Source organism: Nipponia nippon, unplaced genomic scaffold, assembly GCF_047370975.1.
Source record: "Nipponia nippon isolate SJK-2023a ecotype South Korea unplaced genomic scaffold, ASM4737097v1 scaffold_9, whole genome shotgun sequence".
NCBI lineage: Eukaryota > Metazoa > Chordata > Aves > Pelecaniformes > Threskiornithidae > Nipponia > Nipponia nippon.
In genome coordinates this window covers 17,025,035-17,049,597 of record NW_028262413.1, presented here as the reverse complement: position 1 = coordinate 17,049,597, position 24,563 = coordinate 17,025,035, and the positions used below count along the sequence as shown (strand labels likewise).

The 24,563-nt window shown below is 44.0% G+C and overlaps 1 protein-coding gene and 1 long non-coding RNA gene across 2 annotated transcripts in view; one reads left to right on the top strand and one right to left on the bottom strand.

The window, feature by feature from the left end:
* The window catches only part of RHOA (ras homolog family member A), a 26,786-nt gene extending 5,773 nt beyond the window's left edge, over nucleotides 1-21,013 (top strand). The window contains exons 2-5 of the mRNA XM_087745194.1: nucleotides 12,220-12,377; nucleotides 15,193-15,313; nucleotides 18,622-18,752; nucleotides 19,747-21,013. Coding sequence (XP_087601320.1) covers nucleotides 12,222-12,377; nucleotides 15,193-15,313; nucleotides 18,622-18,752; nucleotides 19,747-19,920 — 582 coding nt within the window. The 5' untranslated portion in view covers nucleotides 12,220-12,221 and the 3' untranslated portion in view covers nucleotides 19,921-21,013. The remainder of the gene's footprint in view (nucleotides 1-12,219; nucleotides 12,378-15,192; nucleotides 15,314-18,621; nucleotides 18,753-19,746) is intronic.
* On the bottom strand, nucleotides 19,835-24,563 carry LOC148050127 (uncharacterized). Its single transcript, XR_015701618.1, has 2 exons — nucleotides 22,599-24,563; nucleotides 19,835-22,501 (listed from the first exon to the last, which is right to left on the bottom strand). It is a non-coding gene; the product is annotated as an uncharacterized LOC148050127 (long non-coding RNA).

Below are 24,563 nucleotides of genomic sequence, written 5' to 3'. Positions count from 1 at the left end.
CCCAGGCTGGGAACTGAGAAAATACGCTTGCAGAGGTATTGATGCATTTGCTCCTTCTTTTACTCTGTCTTAGTTATCTGAGATACTTGCATGTGTCAGGCAGGGTGCTGGACTTGATGGGTGTTTGATCTGAACCAGTGCAATCTCAACATGTCTTGTGGTGGGAGTAGAGGAGGAACACAGGTGAGAGCATCAGCTATGGGTATGAAAAGATGGTTGTCTGGTAGAGTTGGTGTGAGTTTCTCTTGTCCGTATGTGCTGCTGCTGCCAGCTATAGGGCAGCAGTAGGTGCCTAAAGACAGCGATCTCGCCCAAGCAGGACCTGCCTTGTTCAGCACGTGGGCCCCCTGCATCCTCTTTGACATGCTGGAGGTGTCTTGGATACCACGAAAAAAAAAAAAAAGTCACAAATGCCAAGTGTTTTGCAGATTGCACACAAGTGGAAATCCACAGATCTACTATAATTACCTCAATATTAAGCCCTAATCTCATTTTGTGTGAAGTAATCTTGGGACTCAGTATTGCATAAGAGAAGCGCTCTCGTAAGTCATCCTACCTACAGATAACAAAGATCTAGTCAGTAGGGGCAAAGTAACAAGAATGTTAAGTGAGGGTGGAAGGACAGCAATGGCAGCCACAGGTCCTGAGGACAAAATACTGCTCTCTGGCCCTGTAGTTCCAGCTTTGCCTTCAGTCTTGGAGAGGGACTTGTCATGGTAGAGTAAGGCAGGGGAGAAATGCTGGAATTAGTCTTCTTCCCTGGGTTCTGAAGTGGTGTTAATTTACTAATTTATATAGAAATAGGGAGGTGAACAGCCTAGGGGTGAACTTCACAGATAATCGAGACTAAAGAAAAGTTGTAGTACACCAGGAGGACCTTGCTGAGTTTGGTGTTTGCAAAACAGGATGCACGGTGACGGTGTTAAGACAGAGAGTTTTGCTTGCACATATTGCTGTTTTAGTTTCTAACAATTTTGGCTTAAACTGGCTTAAAAAAGATGTTTCAGGAACCTCCTTTTGCGATATTTTTTTCCCCAACCAAGTGTTGAAAGCAAATTAAATAACCTGACTTGGAAAGGAAATGAAGGCATCTGTTTTGTTTGCACTTAAAAAACAATGCAAGAAAGCCCTACAGATGAAATAGGAGAAAAGTGGAAACTGAAAGTAGAAAATAAAAACCAGAAGCTCAAAAGCATGAAAAGTAACTGGGAGAAAAAGGGAGCTCAAAGAGAAACCTATGACTAAGAAATCACAGATCTAAAAAGTTGAAATGTGGTAGAAACAATGAAGCCTTGCGATGTGCCCTGCTTTGCTTTGAACCTGGCTCATCCCATGTACCCTTGTCCTGGTTTTAAAGACTGAACATTCAGGCCCCAGCTTTTCTCACTGCTGCTTAGGATCTTAGAGAAGTGCCTGTAGTTGTTTTCTTTCTTGGTTGCATCTCTTTCAGATTGTCCTTTTTCCAGTTCTGCCATAGTTGTTCTTTATATGGACGCTGTTCTATAGTTTAATCATCTGCGTTGCCCTGTCCTGAGTCATTTCTAGTTCCTTTTTAGCCTTTTGACATGGGGAGGATCACAACTGCACACAGAGTCAAAAGATGCAGGTGTGCTTGTGGATTCTTATATCAGCTTAATGATTTCTGTTTTGTTCAATTTTCCTAGTTCCTAATACTGGAATTGTTGGGGTTTTTTGTTTGTTTTTTTTAGCTCTTCGGAATGTTGAGCTTGCATTTTAAAGGAATTAACCATATAACCCTAAAATATTGCCCTTGAGTAGTATCGATCAGCTCCCAGTCCATGATTTCATATAGGAAGTTGGATCTGGTTTTTACCTTGTGTATCACTTCATGTTTATCTATTTCAAATTTTATTGCTTAGGCACAGAGTCTGTTAAAGTTCTGAAATTCATCACAGTAAGGCCTTGCCTTTATTACCTGAACATCTTGGCATCATCAGTAGATTTTGCTGTATTGCTGTTTTTCCTTAGCTTTGCGGAGCTGTGCGGGTTCCACTGGTGGTCTTCTGTGAGAGCTGACCATTTCTTTCTGTCTGGTTTCCTATCTTTTGCCATTTATTTATCTGTACACAGGGAACGTCCCTGTAATTAGGTACTTCGATTATCTCTTTAAATAAATTTTTTTAAAAAGGTTGAATGGTATTGCATGCCTAATCTGACCAGGCTTGGTAATTGACACCTCTATTTTGATATATATCTCAGCTCTGAAGATCTCTGGCCTGAGAATGGTGGGGTTTTATGTAATATTTTTTTTCCAGAAAGTTCTTTACATACTGCAGCAGTTTAAGGAGTTTGAAAGAATGCTAATATGCAGTAATAATAAAGAGAAGTAGGACAACCTTAATGATTATAATCCCATCAGACTAAGACATCAATCCCAGCTACAATAGTGGAATAAGTAACAAAGCGTTCAGGAAAGAATTAAGGCAATGTCACTCAACCTGGACTGGGGGAAATAGAAAGAATTAGTGTTAATTGTTTTAGTTTGGCTCTTAAGTACAGGTGTTCATCTTAGCCTTCGGTTAGCACTTGACAGTAATTGCACGTCATTTTCAGTGAGAAACTAAGCCAGTACAAAATCAATATGTTTCATATTAAATTTAGTAGAAAGAGGACAGCTTTAAAAGGCAGCTGGAGACTCAAGTGAATCTGCGTCTAGTGAGGACATGAGGGAGTTAGTTCTTGGGCTGTATTTCTTACCAGTCACCTGGAAGAAACAAAATACCAGTATGAAGCGATTTGCAGAGGCCAAATAAATGAGGAAGTGACAAATAAAACCTCATCACTAATGCAGAAAATGTAACTAACTGCTGGAGCAAGAAGCACGGTAGGGGATTCTCTGTTCTCGCCTGTTTTAAAGTCAAGATAGTCTGCACTTGAGTTAACGCAAGGAGTGAAACGCGTACTGGGGAATGACCAAGCTACCGCTTGTTTGCACTTGAAATGCAGCTCGGGGGTGTGGTTCTCTGATACGGTGTGAGTGGGTATAACAGCACACCCTTGTCAAAACGGGGGTGTCCCCAGGGCTGCAGCTCCTGGGGCCTGCGTTGCAGCAGCCCTGGTGCCTTTGGGGTTGTGATGGGCGATGTGGGGTGGGAAGGTACACGGTGCTGTGCTGCTGGGCTTCTGAGGGCCCTCCTGGCTGAAGCACTTCACAGCGACACCTCTACCACTTCATTACTCCTTATGCTAGGAGCAGCCAGCTGATAGATCAGCCACTCACTACTGTCAAAGATGTAAAGGTATTAAAAAACAAAACAAAAACCACCTCTATGCTAGGATGCTTCAGTCTGGAAGGTCTGTTAACGTGAGCAGCAGAAAGAGGGTGAGCAAGGTAAACTGTTCGCTCTCTTTCCATTTCGGAGTTAGGAGGCAGTAAAAAAAACTAATAGGGACAATCTCAAATTTGAGGGAAGTGGCTTTACACACAATGTGTAATTAAGCTGTGGGAACTCCCTCCAACAGGATGTTGTGAGTGCTGGAAGTTTACATGGGTTCAAAGGGAGTCTGGACAAGCTCATGGAAGAGAAATCTGTTTGAGGTTACCAAATTCATGGGAACAACATCTGACCCAAGAAGCTCCTGAGCTGAAATGGTTAGAGGCTGGAGAGCATGGAGGGGGAAGCTTCTCGTTCCTTTTTCCTCTCCTGCTTTTCTGTAGGAATCCACTCAAGGTTGTCCTGACTGCCAGGCGCTGAGGTGAGGAGACCTAAGTCCCAAGCCAATGTACCTATTTTTATATGTGTGGAGTCCCTAGATGTAGAAAGTGTAAGTTTAGCTGCAGGGACAAGTTAGTCCTCTGGTCAGTGGCTGTGCTGGAGCTGCTTGTGGGACACAGTGTTGGGTGTAAAGGGTTGCACAGGTCATGGCTTGGGTGTTTTATGGCTTGGGTGTTTTAGCAAAAGATAGTTTGTTTGTTTCTGGGAGTGTTTGATTGTGCTGAGGCATCGTTCCTGTAAAGCACTGGCGGGTGAGCTGTACAGGGAGGGAGAGCAAAGCAAAATGTTTTGCTCTTTCCTCTGGTGGTTAGAAATCAAGAAAATTTATCAGAATCAAAAGCAATTTTCTTTGGGTGTCAGGTGAATTGTATGTTGTCATACAGGATTTATCCTGAAGAGGAAAGCAAGGGCAAAGGCTGTAATTTGATAGGATGAATCCAGCTTTGAGACTTCACATGATATCTCAGATTAGACGTACTATGTCCGCATGACACACGACACGGATCTGGTACTGACTGCCGATTCAGGTTTCTTCAAAAACTTTGCACTGGCAGGCTTTTATGCCAGATGGGGTATCTCCTGCTCTATCGCAGCCATCATAGAGGCAGCATAAACAACACACTGTGTGCCTAACTGAAATGCATTGTATGCCTGTGCCTATTAAACACCAGTTTTATACTTTTGGGTAACTCTTAATGACTGTATAAAATTCATCAGTCATTAAGGGTTCACCGGGGCTGGCACTGAACCAATGTTGTTAAGACCTAATGCAGTTAAGCTGACCCTGCTCCCAGTTCTGGTGATGTGGTACAAAGAGGCTTGAGCTGGTTATTTGTGGAGTTAGCTGAGACCTGGGGTTGTAACACAGCTATACTGCTCCCAATTTAAAGCTGGCTCTGGAAATAGCTGTACAGCTATGTTTGCAAAGCACTTTTCCCAAACTAGTAAAACTTGCCAGGCTTGAGCATGGTTAACGCAGTCTGAGTAAACTGCTAGCAGAAAGCTGAATGCTCTGCTCACCCTGTCCAAGGACCTTCCTGAAGGACCTATGTCCAGTATTTTAATCCCACTGGATACTATGCTGACCTTCTGTGTCATTTTTTCAATTGTACTTCAATCTTATAATAGAAAATTTCTTGTTTCGCTGTGGATTGCATTTAATGTGCAACATCAGTAGCCTGCCCTGTGCTTTGCCAGCTTAGGGACTTTTTTCAAGTGTTAAATTTCATATGTAATCCTCCAAAAAAACCCCCACCAGATATCTTTTTCTTACCAACTGCTCCCACATAGCGCCATAGTTGGAAATAGGTCTATTTTGCAATACTGACAAACTGCTTTATGTGCTGGATGCTGTAAGGAATATAAATATAGTTGTTTCCCAAAGGCTTTGTTAGCAATGCTTTAAATCATGTGGCTTATCAGTTTATGAATGCAAGTGTCCACAGGCAAATTTGCACAGAATTAAGTAATTTCAATTATTGAAATAAGCTGTGTGGACTGTCTCCTTTATAGTGGTGACTGCATTCATATTTTTATTTCCAATGGCTTGTAATTGAACTGTATTTCTGCCCTAGTAATACTTGATTTCGAGTTCTACATGGTACCAAATGAGCATGATCACTCTGAGCATGAAGTTCGCCTGGCTTTACTTTCAGTGCAGCTGTACAGATGAGTTCTATTCTGGATGTCTTCAGAAATAAAGACAATAAATAAGTGGTCACTTGCAGCATGTTTTGGTGCATGTAGTTCTTCCAGGATCTTTTAGAAACCCTGTAGCAGAAGCATGGGTTGTGTCTAACTCTCTTATGTGATTGAATCACCTTTTTTCTTTTTTTCTTTTTTTTCTTACTCTTATTGCAGTCCCAAGGCTGTTTGCTACCCATTTTGCAACTTCTGCAAGAGGTGAATTGGGGTCATAGTTTCCTTTACTTCACAACTACCGCTATTTAAGAGCATAGCCCATCCTGTATGGGTTATGCGGAAAAAAAATAGCATGATGGCACACATAGGCTTATGTATGCTCAAAGGAGCTGATTTAAGGTAGCATGAATAGCATTTCAACAACAAACTGCAATGTTTCTGACATTTGTTTATACATATTTTCACTAATGAAAAACACAGCAGAGAAAAAAAATTACAAAATGTATAGTTGTTGACATTTTCCACTGGGACTTCAATGGAGGAGAAGGTTGTGACGCTTGCCTCCTGTTGGCAATTAAACAGCTGGGAGATGTGGGAATCCTGGATTCTGCTCTAGAGGAGGGTGGATGTCCTTCTGCCATCCTCCTTCTGGCCTGCTTGCCTGCCCCCTCCCCATTCTCTGCTTGTGGTCTTTGGACCATTTCCCCAGCTCAAATGCTCCGTGTTCAATCTCAGTGTCTTCACTGTCTGTATACAGCTGTCCTGAAAGCAGACCTATTTGCTTTTGGGCTGATCTGCTTTCTGCTCCAAACTGTTTTGGTAGTTCTGAGTTTTGATGCCAGACCTTGCTAAACAGCCAGAAGAAAACTGCGGGAAAAGCCTGTTCATCCATGTCCTCTTCATCACTGGAGTCTTTGGGGAAAGTCATTCCTCCTTCCCCTCAAACTTGAGCAAAAGTGAGTATATTTTAAGAGTAAGTTCAGGTCCTGGTGCAGAGGCAGTTCTCCCCTGTGGTAGGTAGAGGGCAGGGCTTGACTGGTTGGGATGGGGGACACTTAAGTAGGGCTTCATGTTCTGGTCCCTCAGCCTTGCTCTTGTTCCTCCTGCTGGCCCAGGGCAGGGCTGACTGAATGAAGGGGGAAATGAAGCAAGTGAGAAGAGTGCCAGGCTGTAATTCGCTCAATAGCAAGCTGTTTAAGTGGTGAGTGTGGAGGAGTCAGCAGCAGAGCAGTCTTTACAAGATTTCAAAACCCTCGCTTTCCAACATTTCGGTTTTAAGGACTTCAGCAAGATTAGGTGGGAAAGAATTTAAAGGATATTTCCCCCTCAGCATCAGAAACATCATTAATGGTCCTGCTGAAATGCTTCTGCTGAGTTCTTGCTAACATATGCAGTAATCCAGATCTTTTTTGACAAAACTGTGCATTATACAAGGGATCTGCCCATATGGCATAGCAGGCAATATAAAGTTGGTAGTAGTTGATTGATAATTGAAATTAACTCTAGTCGGGATACCTATGTGATGGTAAAGGGCCGTTTCTTCCACCTTATTACTTTCTTCAGGATGAGATCCAGAGTGAGATGGGCAAACCTGGCGTGTTTGTTACCAGCTTATCCAACTTCAGAATGTCAACAGCATGTCCACAATCCTCACTCATGCTGTGTGACCTTGGGATTCGCAGGAGAGGAGGCACTGGAAATGTTGTTCCTTGGAAAAATAAATAGCGTGCTGAAGAGAAGAGGCAGATTCCATTGCAGTAAACAATAATACTTGGGCGGGGGGGGGGGGGGAGAGTACATTTAAAACATGGAAAAAAAATATTTTCCCCATTTCTTATTCTCATAAAGCAGAGCTTTATGCTGCATGAGTCTTGGAGCGTCACTGCACTTAGAAATAGCAGCCTCATGCAACAAGGATATTAGTGTGGCAACTCTCAGCAAACAGGAGCTCCTTGTGTTGTAACCTCCTGTGATGTTTATTGGGATTGGGTAAACGATGTCTAAAGCTCTTGTAATACCTGTGAAAGGCACTGGCCTATGTTGAGGAAATGTCATAATTGAATCTCTTCCATTCGGATGAGTCACTTGAGTCATGTTGTGAGAGTTTCCACTTTGAATCTAGCAGACTAGCTGGTTTTAAGAATCCTATAAATGCAAAGGTGGGAGGAGTGGTTCATTTAAGAGTAGGAAAAATTGCAGATCTGTCGTCTTGCTGCAGAAGACGGCACAGATTCCCCTAAAAGATCACTGCAGCCATTCTGTTACACTAATTGGGATAGAATATTTCTTGCTCAGTGTTCTGTGTGCATCGTCAGTGATGCTGTTCCAGCAGCTTTCTGGATGTATTGGTCTCTCCCTGCTCTATGCAGTACATAAAAGGGTGAATGTGTAGTACTTGTGTTCAGTTACAGTGAGGTAGTGGTAGCTTGGATTCGGTCTATTTGTAATATCCTCTTAGGTAGTTCATATAGTATTTTAACCTCTAAATGTAGACGCATACTCACTGGTGACAGGCTGTACTGCAGCAAATACTAACTTGCATGTAACGTAAGTACCGTACATCTTCAATGAAACTTTTTAGGCTAGCGCAGTGCTTTTTGACTCCTGTCAAAACATACTACTGGTCCAAATTTGATGTATTACCAGGCTTCAGAATACTTGATTAAGAAAACCAGAGCATGTCAAAATGCAGCAGAAAGACCCGACTGCTGTGAATGCTATTAGTGTTGTCCTTGTGATACACACCACTAAGATGTAGCTCCATTCTAAGCAATCAAATTTTTTCTTTATTGTACTACAGAGATGTTGCTTTTCTGAGTATTTGCCAGACCTGAAAATCCCTTATAGCTGCCCACTGGATAGGAATGTATTTATTTTAACTAAAAATAATAAGCCAAAAGATGTTGATCTGTACACTGAATCCTCTAAATTAGGAGATTATTATTGTAAATATGCTTAATGCATGGATTATGGGATGCTGAAACATAAGGTGGTTGAGGCTTTTTGTGAGCATCTTGGCAGGATCCTCTAGAAGTTGGTGATGGGGGAATTTTAATTTCCTAGATGTTTGCTGGACTGTTCAGCGGGTTTGAGATGTCCTGGTGACCATCCTGCGCATAAAAGACTGAGCAGGGGAGAGTCTCATGGAGTGGATCCAAAGCAGTGGGAAGGAAGTGATTGAGCATACACTGCTGAAGGGCACCTTGATTGACAGAGTGGTCTTCCATGTTGGGTCCAAATAATGTCAACAGATCTCAGGAAAGATTCAGGCCAGGAGAATTTTGTGATAGGTTGTTCTCAGGAAAGAGATATTGAGATCAAATAAAACTCCTGAAACAATTATATGTATACACATATATATAATTTTCAATCTGTTTTTTTATGGAAGGGTGTATAGAAAGCACTACATTAAATGATGATTTTTTTTTTTTTTACAGAACTGCAGTTTTCTTGTAGACCTTAGGCATACGTATGTAGAAGGTCAAAGCATAAAATGAGATTCAACTGGCAAGGAGCACTTTTTAAAAAAAAAAAAAATCTAGAGTGACGGAAGTATTTAGAGGAAGATAAAGGAAGAGTTGATCTGATAATCCACAGAAAAAGACAGTTATCCATAGGTGATGCCAAAAAGGTCACCTACCCTAGGTGCTATTGCAGGTAACACAAGCGATCAAGGGCCAGAGCCCCAGCCGCTAGCACGGACAGGAGAAGGAGGGAGGATACTGAGGAAGGACGGGTTATCCCATTCTGTCATGCACCTACTTTGTCTCCAGTGTGGTTTCATCAGTGACCTAGATAATTACCTGGGAGTCATGATTATTAAACTTGCATCTGAGAAAGGCTATGATTAAGCTGGAGGACAGAACTAGAACTTGGAAGTAGAATAAAACGTCAGAGGAAGGATAAATAAAAACATGACAGTAAAACATTCAGCTGTGTGAATAGAGAGCAACTTACTATGTAGCAGCCCTAATGAAAAAGATCTGGGAGTTATCATGAATTAAAAGCTGAGTTTATCAACAGTGTTGTCTCCTGGGAAGAAAAAAAAAAAAAAAGACATACATTTCCAGTATATGTTTAAGCAACAGTATATCCTGGAAGATCAATAAAATAATCCTTCAGCTCTAGTTAATGTTGGTAAAGCCCTAGGTGAAATACTGGATTCAGCTGTTGGGCTCCGTGCTTTGGTAAATTTGTGCCAACTGGACTGTGCCCAGAAGGGAGCAACAGGAAAGCCCAGGAAATGTGATTTACAGAGAAGGCTTGAGTATACTGGAATTGTTTTGCCTGAAGAGAAGACTAAATGAAGGCATGTATTCTCAACTGCACTAGGGAAAAGGAATAATCTATTCTCCTATGCCCATGACAAATAGGATAAACAGTAGTGGGCTTACATTACATCAGAGAGGGCTGAGGATATACATTGGGGGAAATTTTCTCATAGTAGCTATTGTGGAGCACAGGAGTAGCTGGCTTCAGAGGTTTTATAGGACTCAGCATTACAGTTTTTAAGGGCAGATTAGACAAAGCTGACAGTAGGTAGAACTTGTAAGTAGTTGATCTTGACTTGGTACAGAGGACAGATGATTTCCAGTTCTGTAAAAATCAAATATTATCATTGCTAGAAAGTATTCAAAACCATGTAAAACCACTGAAAGAAAACCTTTTTAAAGCTTGGATCATTTTAAACCTTCCACAAATGTAAAAATAACCCCAAATCCCTAAGGTAAATAACTTGAATGTGTGTACATATATATTCACAAGGTGAAAGCAGCTCGTTTTAGAGATAGACTTGGATTACTTGAGCAGTTTTGTCTGACAAAGCTGTGCTCTGCAAGTCCTTGAGCCCTTCCTGCTTGATGGGCTGAAATGGTCCTTCTCTGTTTGCACCTGGAGCAGAAGTACAGAATCTCTGTAATGTCCCCTGCTTCTCCACCACCTAATAGAACTAAAGGTTGCTTTTAGATGGTTAGTTTTACCTTTTTACTTAATTTCATAAGGCAAGAGAAGAGGCGGAAAGGAGAAAACATTTTTGCTATGTCTTTTAATTCTCTTCTGTGCCTCTTTGAGCCCTTCTCCCCTCGCCAGCAGCCCTAGTCGTCCTCACGGAGCTTTGTACTGGGATTGTCATGGCAAAAGTTAACTCACAAGGGTGCTCCCTCTGTGGTATTTTGGTCATGCAATGGTAGGTATTATGGTGGTGTTCCTGTTTGCTCCATTTCCAGGAAGCTTCACGGGATGACTAATCGGCTTCCCCTGGAGCGCCTTCGTGTTATGGAGAAAAAAGTAGTTATGAGTCTGTCCTCATTCCAGTCCCTTGTAGCCAGGTCTCTCCCTAAATCTCTCTTGCAATGGTCACAACTAAATGCCTAGGGAAAAGAAAGAAGAGAGCAGGCACATATATAGTGCTTCCCAAAGTACTCTCTCAGCCTCAAAGTACTTTTACTATGGGGGTTTTCTAAGGCAGATGCTGTTTCTGCATTCTTTAACTCACGCAGGAAGCTTCTTCCATGTGCTTGCCCGGCCTCCTTTAGGCCTGTCTAAACTTCTTGTGTCCACAACATACTCTTGTTGGAGTTCCCAAGCCCCATTGTCTTCTGGTGGGCTCGAACCCTTTTCTGCCATCTGGGTATCGCCCCGCTCACATTCATTTGTGGGAAGCAATGGTGAACAATCAATCCCTATCCATGCTATTTGGGCCACTTGTGACTTTGTAGGAATTTGCCAAATCCAACACAATCATCTCTTTCAGTCCCACCCTGACTCTAGGCTTTCACTAAACCTATTAAAGCTTTCATAACATCTTTTTGAGGCCAGAGTTGCATGTGAGCAAGCCATGGATTTGTACGGTGGTCGTATCGTTGTTCAGTTCCTGCTATGTCATTCTGTTCTTTTTGACTGCTACCAAGCTCACGTTTCCAGGAGCTTGATACTTGACCCAAGATCTTGCTCATGAAGTGTAATCATCAGCCTAGAGCCCCATGTCTTACATTTGAAGTTTGGACAATTTTTCTCCTTGTGTGCATTATTAGATATATATTTACAGTGAACTATCTGGAATAATTTCATATCATTAACAAACTGTCAGCTCACTGTTCACGCTGGTTTCTGCATTGCCAATATCAATTCATTGAACAACAGAGATCTGTGTGGAGCACCACAGTGGTGTCTCCCTCTGTGTCCCTCCTTTATTTAACATAAGCTGATAGCAGGCAAAATAACTTGATCACAGCAATGTCCAGGAAAGCAGATTGAGGAGTGGGATGCGTACTTCCAAAATCCTTTGCAGTGTGGCAGTTGTAATTCGAGGAGCAGGCTGGTTACCTTCAGATCCTTCTGTTGGTGCTCTGACGTGGCAGCAGAGTGCTCCTCAGTCCAGCTGACTTCTACACAGCTTCTGGCACTTTGTAGTTAAGACAACTCAGCGTGACAAGAAAACATTACTGCCCTCGAATTGAGGCATCTCTTATTCAATTACCTAAAAGACACTTTTCAGAAGGTGCTCTAGGACAGTGCTGCTTGCTGACTCACTATCTCTGGACATTCCTAGCTCAACCTGTAGAACAGGTAAAGAAATGCTAAACCAGGCTGGTTTCCTCTCCTTTCTATTATTTTTGCACCCAGTGGCTCAACAGTGTGTTGACAAGTCCTGGGGAATGTTTTTCTCAAAAGGATGGGAATTTGAACTCATGTGATTCCAGATACCTGTCTGTGTCTCTAACAGATGTGTAGACCCAATTTAAAAGTTCTTATTAATTGGAAACTTAGTGGTTGTTAATTATTAGCATCTCAGTTAAAAGCTGCAGCGGAAGAATTAATAAGTAGTTGTTTTGTTTTTCAGCTATGGCAGCCATTCGAAAAAAGCTGGTTATAGTGGGTGATGGTGCCTGTGGAAAGACCTGTCTGCTGATTGTATTTAGCAAAGACCAGTTCCCTGAAGTGTATGTTCCCACCGTCTTTGAAAATTATGTAGCAGATATTGAAGTGGATGGAAAGCAGGTATGTGTACACTTCTGTAACGGTCAAAATGAACTTGCATTTATTCATGGAGATCTCTACACTTCTTTAATAAGTGGTTAGTACACATGCTTAGTGCTTATGTTGTAAATATATCTTTAAATATTAAGCATGTTCCTGTGGAAAAAATATTGGCCTTGCTGGAACCTGCTCATATCCAATGTCTGTTTAACAGCCTATTTCTAACCTTATACAAGTTGAGATTCTAAAAACCATACAGTTATTCCAAGTAAAATGTTGCAGTAGGTGGGAGGGGATGGAGCAAGTCAAAGATGTGCCCACATGCTGAGGACACTGGGCTGCTAGCCTTTGGAATTGCGTAGTGGAGTCCCTGTTTTGATAGGCACCTGGCATTGTGATTAACAAAGACTAGCTCCTGGAGAGAGTCTTTTTTCATATGCACTCCTGGCAACGTGCAGGATCCTCTTCAGAAGAGATGACTGACAGGCTTCAAAGGTATTTGATTGTTGTGGTGTACATCAGCATCATCTGTCCTACTTGTCTGAGGGAATGCAATTCTTAGCAGCCAAGTGTACCCACAGCTCAGTGAGCTTCATTTTTAGTTTGTATTTCAGTAAATTAATCATTAAAATATTTCATTTTAGTTTTAAATATTTTGAAAATCAGTTTTCAATCTGTGTGACCTCTGAGTCCTTTGGTTTGCCAAACGAGCAGACATGCCAGACACCTGCTTCAAGAGGCAGTTTTTGGAGGGCTGCTCTCTGAACGCCAGATAGGTTGCCTTCTGCATTTATGTCACGCAAGGTAGTGTGTGATGTGTAAAATTGTCACTTCCCAGGGTACTCTGGAAGCACATATAGCAGAAACTTTGGACCTTGAAAGCTCAACTATTTTCAAACCCTTTTAGGCTGCCATGGCAGATGTCTGTTTTGTTACCGTAACCGCACAGAGCTGACCTCAGTGCCGTGGGTCCTCACATCAAGCGTGTTTTTGATGCTGATGGTGCTGAGCTTCCTTGTCTCACCCCTTGCTGCAACCTCTGCCTTTGTTCTGGGTTCAGGTACAGCCAGAACATCTTTCAGTCAGTTCTAGTTCAGATGCAGTGACAGATTGATTGAAACTGCTCAGTTTCCATCCTGATTTGAGCAAAAACTTTTTGAGCTAGTTTTGGGCTTTATGTTAAATTTGATTTCCTACTGTTACAGGCATGGATTATTTGTGGTTTTAGTCATGATAGTTCATGTTACTTCAGTCTAAAAAGAGCTTTTCTCTCCCATGATATGAATGGGTTAAAAAAAAAAAATTACTTTTAGACTAATATTAGAACATGATTTCCCCCCCAGGTGACAGTTTCTGCAGTTTCTATATTGTATTTTAGACTCTAAGGACTATTGTTTAAAATATGTATAATATCAATTTCTCTCTCTTATCACCTAGTCAAAATTCTCATTCTCTGCCTGAATCACTGCATCTCTCAATGGGTTGAACAGAGAGTCTTGCCCTATCAGCTGTATGCAGCTGGTATCTAAATAAAAATTGCATGAGCAGCTTGAGCAGTGCATTTTCTGTTGTGGAAATGTCAGATGAATTTTTTGTAACTGGATGACATACTTTATATAAGCACTTTGTTTTCTGAGAACTTGATTACAAAAGTTTGTAGGAGAGTGATGCTTAAGACTGTTCTGTTTGACAGCCGCTTACACCATTCTTCCTAGAAAAAGCATTACCAGAAATGTTCAGAAGCCATGGGAAGACAAAACAGCAATGGTATGAGATGCGTTTTTTTAGGTAGACCAAAGGAGCTGATTTCAGTGTTATGTGAGGGAACCCTCAACAGACATTTCTGTAAAAAATATGAACATTTGCCACAAAATTCACATTTGTAAATGCAGAGCTGACTCTGAGAGGAGTATTTCTGACTGAAATACAGAAGAATTTTTTTGTATATGCATGCAACTAAGGCTTTGTATCTTCAGAATTTAACCAGACAGTTCCATTGCATGCTCAAGCTCATGTTTGGGTTCCAGTTCTGCCCATCTATCTTTATCTGAGCTGCTGTGGACTTTTTTCCTGTGATTTTTGAACATAAGAGCTTAAACAAGAAGAAAGCCACTCCATTGCAAAGGCAGATGCATCAGAGAATCTCAAGAAAGAGTATACCTTAAGAGCTTGATTCTAGTTTTTAAATTTCCTAGTTTAAATATTGGCTATTCCTTCTACGGTTTTAAACAATGCTATTGGGGTGTTCTCCCCTAGCTTCACCATAAGTAGAAATACTGAGAACATTAGCTACTTTACTCAGTTCTTAGCAACAAGAAGCTTTACACACAGATCAGCTCTATTTCAAAGCAAATTACAAGTGTAAGTTTCTGCTGTGATGAAGTTTTAATGAATTCGTGCACAAGTAAGTACAGTCTTGACATTTCTTAGTCACTACAGGTTCCAGCTGTAAATGAATTGAAAATGTGCATAATCCTAAAAGCAGATACTTAGAGAGTCCACTTTCACTGAAAACTGAATGCTTATCAGAGAGATTCCCAGCCCTTTGGAGCCGATTCCCTTCAATTCTTCTGTCTTGCTTTTCTGCTGGTAGCTTTTATGCACTTTCAGAGAATTTGCACTGGTCATGGATATAAAGAAAAGTCTCATAAGATGCAATAAATTGGATTTTGGAGTTATGGAACTAATAGTTCTCCTGTGAAAGCGGTTTGTCTTGTAGTCTCCTCTTTTGGAGTGGTGTTAACTGAAATATTTTATCCACTTGTCTTGGGTTACTAGCTTCTGAATCAAAACTTCCCTGGTGATCTGGCTGACTGCCTTGATCTTTCTTCTGCAGGTTGAGTTGGCATTGTGGGATACAGCAGGACAAGAAGACTATGATCGACTTAGACCGCTTTCTTATCCAGATACTGATGTTATACTTATGTGTTTTTCAATTGATAGTCCTGATAGTTTAGGTAAGTAGATCACTAATTGATTCGGAATTACATCTCTGTGTCGCTGTATTCCTCTTGGAAACTGTACTGTAACATTTATTTTCATGTGCTGTAATGATTGAGACTCCTAGTTTCAAAATTCATACTGCTTTGAAAGTATAGTTTTCGACATTAAGATCTTAAAGGAACCTGTATTCTTCAACAATGCTGAGTGGCACATTGTAAGGCTCAGCAGCACGCTGTGTTTACCCAGGACTCTGCTGCATAATTTGAGCAACACTTAGCAGGGAGGCAGCTCCCTGGCCTAGATCAGCACCCCCAACCCACAACGCTGCCTGGCGGGCCAAGGCAGCATGCTGGTGTGCGCCCGCCTTGGGAGGTGCTGCCTTGGTGTCCCCAAGCAAGCAGGAAGGCTGTAGCTGCGCTCTGCTGTGTCCGGGAGCCCTGTGAGTACGTAAGGTGTCCACCGAGTGGCATGGCCCACCCAAGGTTTGATTTTACTTTTTTTTTTATTTCTTCTTGAAAATTGCAGGTTCTTATACACTTAAGACCACACTATATGCAGCAAAATAGAGTACCTTCCTTTCTGTGTAAATGGGAAAGCTAGCTTTCACTATCTTTTTCATCCCTTCCACCATCCTCAACCCCTCCTTTTATTCAAGAGAGATCAGCTTGAAACACTCTGAGTTATTAATCCCAAATAGCCTGGGGTTTTTTGCTCTCTGCTTGGTGGGTGAAAAACATAAGCTAGAACCACACTGGACGGGGGCCTGCATTAAAGGGGGGTGGCTCTCACTGGTGAAAATGATCAGAGGCTGGAGATTTATACTCTTCTAGTCTGCTTTCCAGTGACTGACATCTGCTTGTGATGGAGAAAAGAGAAGAAAAGAGTTGCCTGATTTATGATTTCTGAGCTCCAAAAACATACGTTTCAAAAATCTGTGTATTAAGCCCCTCTTCTGTGTGGAGTCCAAGACTGAAATCTTCACTGATTGATTTATAAATCTGATGCGTAGATATCGATGTATTTGATCTTACAAAGACATTTTTGAAGAGGGTAAGGAGCAGGAGATAGAGATACTCTTATTTCTAAGACTCAATGTCTCTGGAACTTTGATTTCTGTCCCTTTAAAATAGTAATTACTCCATCCATTCGGTGTAGTCTCCTAAACAAATACATGGTGGTAGCACTTTCTTAAACAAGTGAATTTCTGTAAGTTTCCTTATCTACTACTCACCAGTGGGATTTGTTTGCTAATTACTATTTGTGAGGTTTCTTATTGCAATGCAGATAATATTAAAGTAGATCTTTAGGCACATCGATTCTGTGCGTGTGTGTTATGACCAGCTGTACTCTGACAAGAATCTTCTGTACAGTGACTGACTGGTACTTGCTTGTAACTGGTGAAAGTTATGTCCATGCCGTGGGCAGCTCCTCACCAGGAGAAGTGAGACACCCCTCCGCTTTGTCTGTTAATGACAGGTGTCAGATTATTTTAACGGGTGCTCATAAATGGGATACCAGTTCTCTCTTAAATGTATTAAACCACTAAATCCTTGGGAGTTTTCTACTGCCAGGGTAATCACAATCACAGCAAGCTGACCTTAGAGAGGCTTTTTTACTACACCTCTGGTCTACCTTATGGATGAACCCTGGCTCCCCAGAGTTGTGTCTTAGGAAGAAACAAGAATTAGACAAAAAGGATCCAGGAAGAACAGAAATGCAGTTAAGGGAGAGATTAGTCCTGAATGCAGCTATCACAATGGTTGAAAAATGCCATTCCTGCCACAGTTCACAGAAGGTTTGGGTAAATGAGCAAACAAAATATTCCTTAAGATGTTACAGTGGCGATAGAGTCTGACTGGAGTAATGTTTGGTAGCTGCTCAGTCTCATTTCTTGCCTTGCCTCCAAAGGGCAGCAGCCGTGGAACGGGCAGTTGAATGTGAAAGTGTCTTTTTAGAAAAATCAATGCCAGCTTGATATCTGGGAAATCCTGATCTCTCTCTCCATCGCTTTCACCTGATCCTGTGTTTAGAGACACCTTTCATTGTCTCTCTCCAAAATGATTTGAGGTTTAGTTGGCAGCAGTGCTGTGGTCATATCTGGTGTGGCTGTAAACAGGTACACACAAGGTTTGAGCTGTGCTCGCTTCTGCACGTGCTACTCCCCTGGCAGCGGGAGAGCTAACTGGCCTCACCTCCCTGGGAACGGGATGGGTTACTGAACCCTGGAGGCGGGGGAGAGGGCTTTAATTAGGTCAAGTCTGATCTTGGCCGTTTTTTCCTCCCTCTCCTCCCTTCCTGCTCACCAGTTTTGGGGCGCCTGTGTCCCTGGGAGCACTGAGCTGCCAGATGGCTCTTCAGGTGTGCAGCGTCTAGAGGCCGGCACCCCTGAGCACTCCAGGTGCAGCTGCAGAATTGCTGTTTTGGCTGTAGTGCAAAAACTGGCTTCAAAATGCTTGTCTAAGTTGTTCTTTCAAGCAAGAAAACAATGCCGTAATAGTTAATGTCTCTTCAAAAGCTGAATGGAATTTTGTGAAGATAAAAAGGGGTTATGTAGCCTGCAGGTACATCCACTGGTGAATCTCGGATGTCTGAGAGCTTCAGAAAGCAAAGCTGAATGTTTTGGGCTGTTCAACACTTCCTGCTATATAGAATTAATCAAGGTTTTGCTTTGAGAAGCCCTCAAGTCTTCCATTTGCAGCTCCATTTTAAAAAAAAATCATGTAGGGAAGTTATGTTAGGAGGAAAAAGTTTCTTTTATATGATCGCAAATTCATTTGCTGCAGATAGGGAGAGATGGCAAATCTGCAAATGACTTACATGAAGTCTTTGTTTCTGTGCATCTGTAATTAGTGTATAGAACACCATTTCTGCTACAGTTAATGGGAGGGTTCGGAGTGGTTGTTTGGTGTTGCTTTTTAAAAGGAAGAAGTGATGTAAAAACTTGTGCTTCAGGGTTGTGCCCATCTTTAGCTTCTGGAGATAAAGAAAATGTTTCTCTTGAAGCAAAATATTCCATAACTCTCTACTTCAGAATTCTGCATGCTGTTCTTTGTTATGCTAACTCTTGTCAAGTAGCTACTGAGAGATGTAGAGAAGCCAAGAGTTTAGGTGTCCTTCAGCCTTAAAATTACCGTTGGCAGGCTTGTCTTTTTTGGTAATACTGGACCAGGTCTATTTGCTTCCCAAATTAAGAGTAGAAAAAAGGGCATCATTGTGGATTAGCAAGCTAAAACCACTCAGGCAGCAGGTAAAAGCTTTAAAATAAAACTCTCCCCAGAAGTGGATTTCAGTACAGTCATACTTCTATTTATTTTTTTTCCAGAAAACATCCCAGAGAAGTGGACCCCGGAGGTGAAGCATTTCTGCCCCAACGTGCCTATCATCTTGGTAGGAAACAAGAAGGACCTGAGGAATGATGAGCACACAAGACGAGAGCTGGCCAAAATGAAGCAGGCAGGTTCCTTTCTGATAGTCTTACAATAAATGAAGAAGAAATCGTATAGTGGTTGTACCAGAGCATTAAATGGGCATCCGCAGCTAGCTGCCAGCTTCCTGTGGGCTGCATAATGAATACTTATCCATGACAGAAACCAGAAAGTATATATTACCTTTAATTGAGTGTTTCTTTTTTCATATTTGGAGATTTAATTTTTAGAAAAAGGCGTTCTCAACAATGAAAATGGCTATATTGGGTTACCAACAGTCAGCTGCTCTCCACGCTGGAGAGCTGAATCCCTGAGGTAGAAAGGAATTTAATTAGGAGACGTGAACACATCAAGTGCCTGCACACTCAAGTTGTTCTTTATTTTGTATGTTCAGGATGTGAAAGGAAACAGTTTTATTGGTAGGTGTTTTGAGGTGATAACCACAGGTGCTGTAGCTCATTCCTGAGCCTGTCACTAGGTTTCATTTTCAGATCGTGTCTGAAACCCCCAGCTTGGGTATGGGACTGCAGATATTCTGCTCCATCCTGGAATCTTTGCTCCTGTTGCATAATATTTGTTTTTATACAAAGACTGAGGCATTAATTCTGGGATTTGTTCATAAGCTTTTGTTACAATTGTGGCAAAGAGTTGCATAAATGTTTCCTCTGAAATAAGCAAACTTTTGCTCAAGTTTCAGCGGGTCTTGCGGCCTTTAAGCTCAGAGGTGTTAGAAAACCGATCGTGTCCTCAAGCATTGGCGCAGTATGCAATTATACACCCCGTCTGTGTAATCCAGGCTGAGGTGCATGCTGCATCTTGAGAAAATAAGCAAATTTGATTTTAAATCTCCTTTATTATTGAAAGGATCACTCTCAGGGGAGCAATTAATTAAACAATTAATTACGTGCATTTAATCCAGAAATCCTTTTGCCTTTGTTGGGAAGCTGGGCGGGACAGGGAAGACGGGTGTGCATCGGTCTGGCTTTGGATTGTTCTCACCTGCTGCTTCTGTGCTGTTACAGGAGCCTGTCAAACCTGAAGAAGGAAGAGATATGGCAAACCGCATTGGTGCATTTGGGTATATGGAGTGTTCGGCAAAGACCAAAGACGGTGTGAGGGAGGTTTTTGAAATGGCCACTAGAGCTGCTTTGCAAGCCCGGCGTGGCAAGAAAAAGTCCGGGTGCCTTCTCTTATAAAGTGTGGCCAGAGGAAGATGGCCAAAGCAGCACCCTGCACTTGAGTAATTTTGAAGTGCTGTTTATTAATCTTAGTGTATGATTACTGGCCTTTTTCATTATCTATAATTTACTTAAGAGATTTAAAAATCGAGTCATCTTGCTACCAGTATTTAGAAGCCAACCATGATTTTTATAACAATCTGCATCAAATTCATCTGTGCACCCAAGGTTAACCTCAACATTCCTCTAACAAACCTTTTCTGCACTCACAGGATATGCCAGGCGCTAATTGAAGACAATTCTCTATCTTCTTTCTTCTCTCTAGAAAGAGAAAAAGCTGTCAACACAGAGGATTGGTCTGTAACTACTTTATAACTAACGTCCTATTCTAATTGAGTACAACAGTTACATGGCTGTATGTGGAATCAAGTGTAGCTTCAGTGCTATCACATTTAGGAAGATCTGATTTTCATGGCTCAGTGGTGTAAAACATTAGTTTGAAAATGTGATCACTCTGAAATGACCAAGTCCCATTCAGCTAAGAAAAAGTGAGGGTTCTGTGGTTTCATGTTAGTTACCTTTTAGTTACTGTGTAATTAGTGCCAGTTTAAATGTATGTTACCAAAAATAAATCTATTTACCCCAGCTTAGATGTAGTATTTTTTGTATAATTGGATTTCCTAATACTGTTACTTGTAACCTCTGCGTTAAGGTGTTCTGGGTTTTTTAAGAAACTGTATTTGAAAATAAAGTCCGATGGAAAGCAGCTGATCCTCTTCCCCTCTTCATTTGTAAGAGTCTGACCCATTTGAATGATTTGAGTGCTCTGCACACCCAGGAGGAGTTTTTTCCATGACGTGCCGTAGGGATGAGAAAAGACAGCCTGCTCACACTCAAAGCTTCTGAACTGTTCAGTTGCCTTAAGTTCATTGCTGGACCCAGTTTCAAAACTAAAAAAAAAATGAAACTTTTTGTGTAAGTTTGGTTACCATGTAGTGATCAGACTCCTAACCTGTGAACTTCTTGCTGTTCTGCAGCCAACTAAACTCTTTCTGTATTTTCATTTTTCCAACAACTAATAGAATAAAGGCAGTTTTCTAAGCTCCCTGTATCCTGGTGTCTGTATTCCTCACTCTGGGTTTTTGGCCCAGCGTCTGACAGCCTGAATCAGAAATACCATTTTTGATACAGCTGTGATAGGATTCACTGAGCAGTTGCAAGTGCTTTAATACTTATTTTTGTTTCCCAGCAAGCGATACCCATCCGCTGCTTGCAGCAGTTTCCGAATGCTGCAGCAGAGCAGAGGTGGAATCCCTCATCCTGCCTGGCCCCTGCAGTGAGTGGCACAGCTTCCCAGGAGCTTCTTTTGATACTCAAACCAGATGGGAGTACATCAGTCGAGTTGCATTTGTCAGTCTTGAGCATGGGAATAGGCGAGCAGGAGGAGGCTATGTAGGAGGGGAGCGTAGGAAGAAGGGAGGAGAAGATGGCAGCGTTGCTGTAGAAGCACGCGATGGTACGCAGCATGCTGGCCTACGCTGTCGTATACCCAACGCGCTGCACGGGAGCACGTGTGAGATGACGTGCTTGGTGATGTGTTTGCCATGCTGTTTTCACGAGGGATGCCTTCAAGTGCTGCAGCAAGGGATGGGCTCGAGGTATGGGCCGTTGTGCTGCACCCACGCTGGAGAGCAGGTCGTGCTTCTCCTGGGTGAGAAATGCTGCGGAGCAGCAGTGCGCGTCTCCACGCACTGGTATTTGCAGCAGCTGCTGTTGAGCTGAAAGGCTCTGCCCGCAGGGCTGGGCAGGAGGGAGCCCAGTTGCTGATGACAATCCATGCAAGTGAGCACCTAGCTGCACCCACATTATGTCCTAAAAAATGCCAATGTCACTTTTTCTTTTTTAGACAATGTTCCTGATTCCTTTTCCTGCAACAAAGGAGAAACGGGCTTGGCCTGAGGCTGTGGCAGTGGCCTGCTCTGGTCCTTGCCCTCCCTCTGCAGCCGTGGAAACCCCGCCAGCACGGCGGCAGCACCCACCCCACCCTCCTCTCCTTCCTCTCCTGGGTGCTCCTTCGTTCTCCACCCGCGCGGGGGGACGATGTTGAACAGAGCAGGAAGGTTGCAGCTGTGGGGCTGCCCGCAAGGATTTCATTCTCTGCCCTGTTAACAAGCTTGCTCACTCCTCTGCAGTTCCCTTTTTGGGGGGGTTTTGTTGTTGGGCGGTTTGGCGGGGTGGTTGCAGTTGAGCAAAACGGGTTTTTCAGTCTTGCAGAGCCGCTGGGTTGCAGTTCTCCGGTCACAGTTACAGAGCAGCTCTTCAGCCGCAGGGGTTTTGAGTTAAGGTCTGCGTGTTCTTCGGACCCAGCTCGTGGGTTGTGTGTCTGCTGATGCACTTCCACCCAGAAGTGACTGTTGTCCCAGTTTTAATCTCAGCTCCCCATCTCCTCTGTCTTGTCCACCCGCTGGCATCAGGTTTCCGGGCCTGGCCTGCCTTTCTCCAAGTTCAGACATGCCGGTAAGTCAGCGTCTCCCATTTACGACCAGAAGCTCCAGCTCCCTCTCCTTGTCCCTTGCACCACTGGCATCAGAGTGGCAGCCTGCTTAGGTGGTTATTAAATTATCAGTCCTTCTCAGCCTTCCCGCTTTCGAGGGCTGGCAGCCTGGCGCCCTTTGGGTGCCTGTCACATCTCTCACCTCTGGAGGCCACCTTTGTTCTGTATGAAACTGAGGACACAGCCAGCCAGACCAGACCTGGGAAATGAGAGCTCAGCACTCACAGAGAGTGATCCAGCCAGGCAAGGAGCTGTGAAAAGGGCAGGGGAAAAGCCAGGAGCCAAGGGCCAGCCCCCTGGCCAGGGGGGGAGTTTGGTACCAGGGGTGGGGAGAAGACGCGAGCAGCCGGCGGGAAGGTGTGTGTTGCGACCTTTGTGGTTACTTATCACTGTTGCTGTTAAACAGCAATCTTCTGACCTTGTAGGACAACTGTCCCTTGTCACACATCTCAGAGGGGGTCCCTTCAGCTCATCTAGTCCCTCGGGAGCTCCTGGCACTCCTCTGGGTCCAAGTTTGGCTGCCTCTGCAGACCGTGTCCAGGCACAGGGCGTAGCTCTGAGCCAACAAGGAAGTTCAACTCGCTCCATTTCCTTAAAACTTGCTCATCAAGGAAGGGAAAGCCCTAACCTGCTCTTGTCTGAACAGGGCAGGGCCCCAGAAGTAAACTCCCTACTTCAGATGAGATCCCCAGGTCCAGCCAGAGGACTGAAGGTGCCAGCCTGAGCAAGCGTCACAAGCAGCAGCAGAGAGATGCCTCCCTGGCACTGCCCTAGAGGGCAGCCCAAAGAGAAACTCCCCTTCTTCTAACCACGGTGGCTCACCATGCCCGGGAGGCGGGTGAGGAGTCTGCGCGGGCTGTAACCCTGAGTTTGCTCAAGAGCAAACACGGTCACGCGCCTCTGCTCCTCCCATCCACCGCTTCCTGGCTGCTCTGATCCCTCTCAGGGCACTTGTCATGGCTCCTGCTATCAGTGCTGCAGCACACTGCAAAAACTGCAGGTCCCTCAAGATGCAAGGTCATCGGGCGAGTCCCCGAAAGTCACCGCAGCCAGGAACTGTTCCAGTTGCCAGTCGTGGGGGCCGGTGCCAAGCGTGGCCCAAAGCAAAACCCCTGGATCCTGCAGTCATCTGGGAACCCGGACCAGAGATGCAGCGTTACATGGTGGCCTGTTGGTGACAGCTGGCGTTTGCGATGCGTCCCCGACACCACGCATGAAAGAGAAGAGAGAGCAGTGGAGGGGGGCCCTGAGCACATCCCCCTGCGCTCTGGGGCCCGGGTTGCCCTGGCTGGGGGCCAGGGCTGATAAGCAGCTGTCTGACCTTGGGGCTGCTGTGAATGGCGTGAACGCTGGCAGGGGCTCCCTGCTTCCCCGTGGGAGCCGCGCTGAAGCCGAGGCCCTTGCTCTTGGTCCCTGCCGCCGTGTGCTGCCCTGTGGTCCCTGTTGGTGCAACCCACGAACGTCACCTCGAGGCCTGGCCCTGGCCCTGCCTGGTCACGGTGTGCTCTGGAGGAGGGCGATGGTTCAGCACAAAGACCCGCGGAGGAGCGGCTGGGCCATGCTGCCTGGCGCGGGTACGGGCAGCGGTCAGCGTGGTTCACTTACGGCTGCCTTGAATCCACCAGAAAAAGAGCAGTCGCTACTGCGTGATTTAAAACTCCCTAAAACAGACCAAAGCAGTAAGGCAAGAAATGGAAAAGCCAGGGATGGGGAAAAGCAACCACTGAAGTAAAGGGAGGCGTTACCAGCCTCGAGGAGGTGGAAAAATCATAAAAGGGGACCGAAGGAGGGAATTTGTGGCCCCTCCTGGAGCGCAGCAGTTTGGGTTCAGGGTACCTCCCGCTCCTCCTCCCGGTGCGCAGACCGAAGGCGCCTCTCCCCAGAGCCGCCCCGGCCGGCAGCAGCGCCCCCGGGGGACGCGGTGCCCCCGGTACCCGGACGGCCTTGTCACCGCGCAGCTTTAGCTCCCGGGACCGCTCTGCTTTTCGCTGGTTTTCCACAGCGTTTCTGAGAACCGGTGGCACTTCCCTGGACGCACAAACCATTGCATAACGTACAACCGCTCCCCGCGGACGTGTAAACCTCCGGAAGCGGAGGCGGGGAGCGA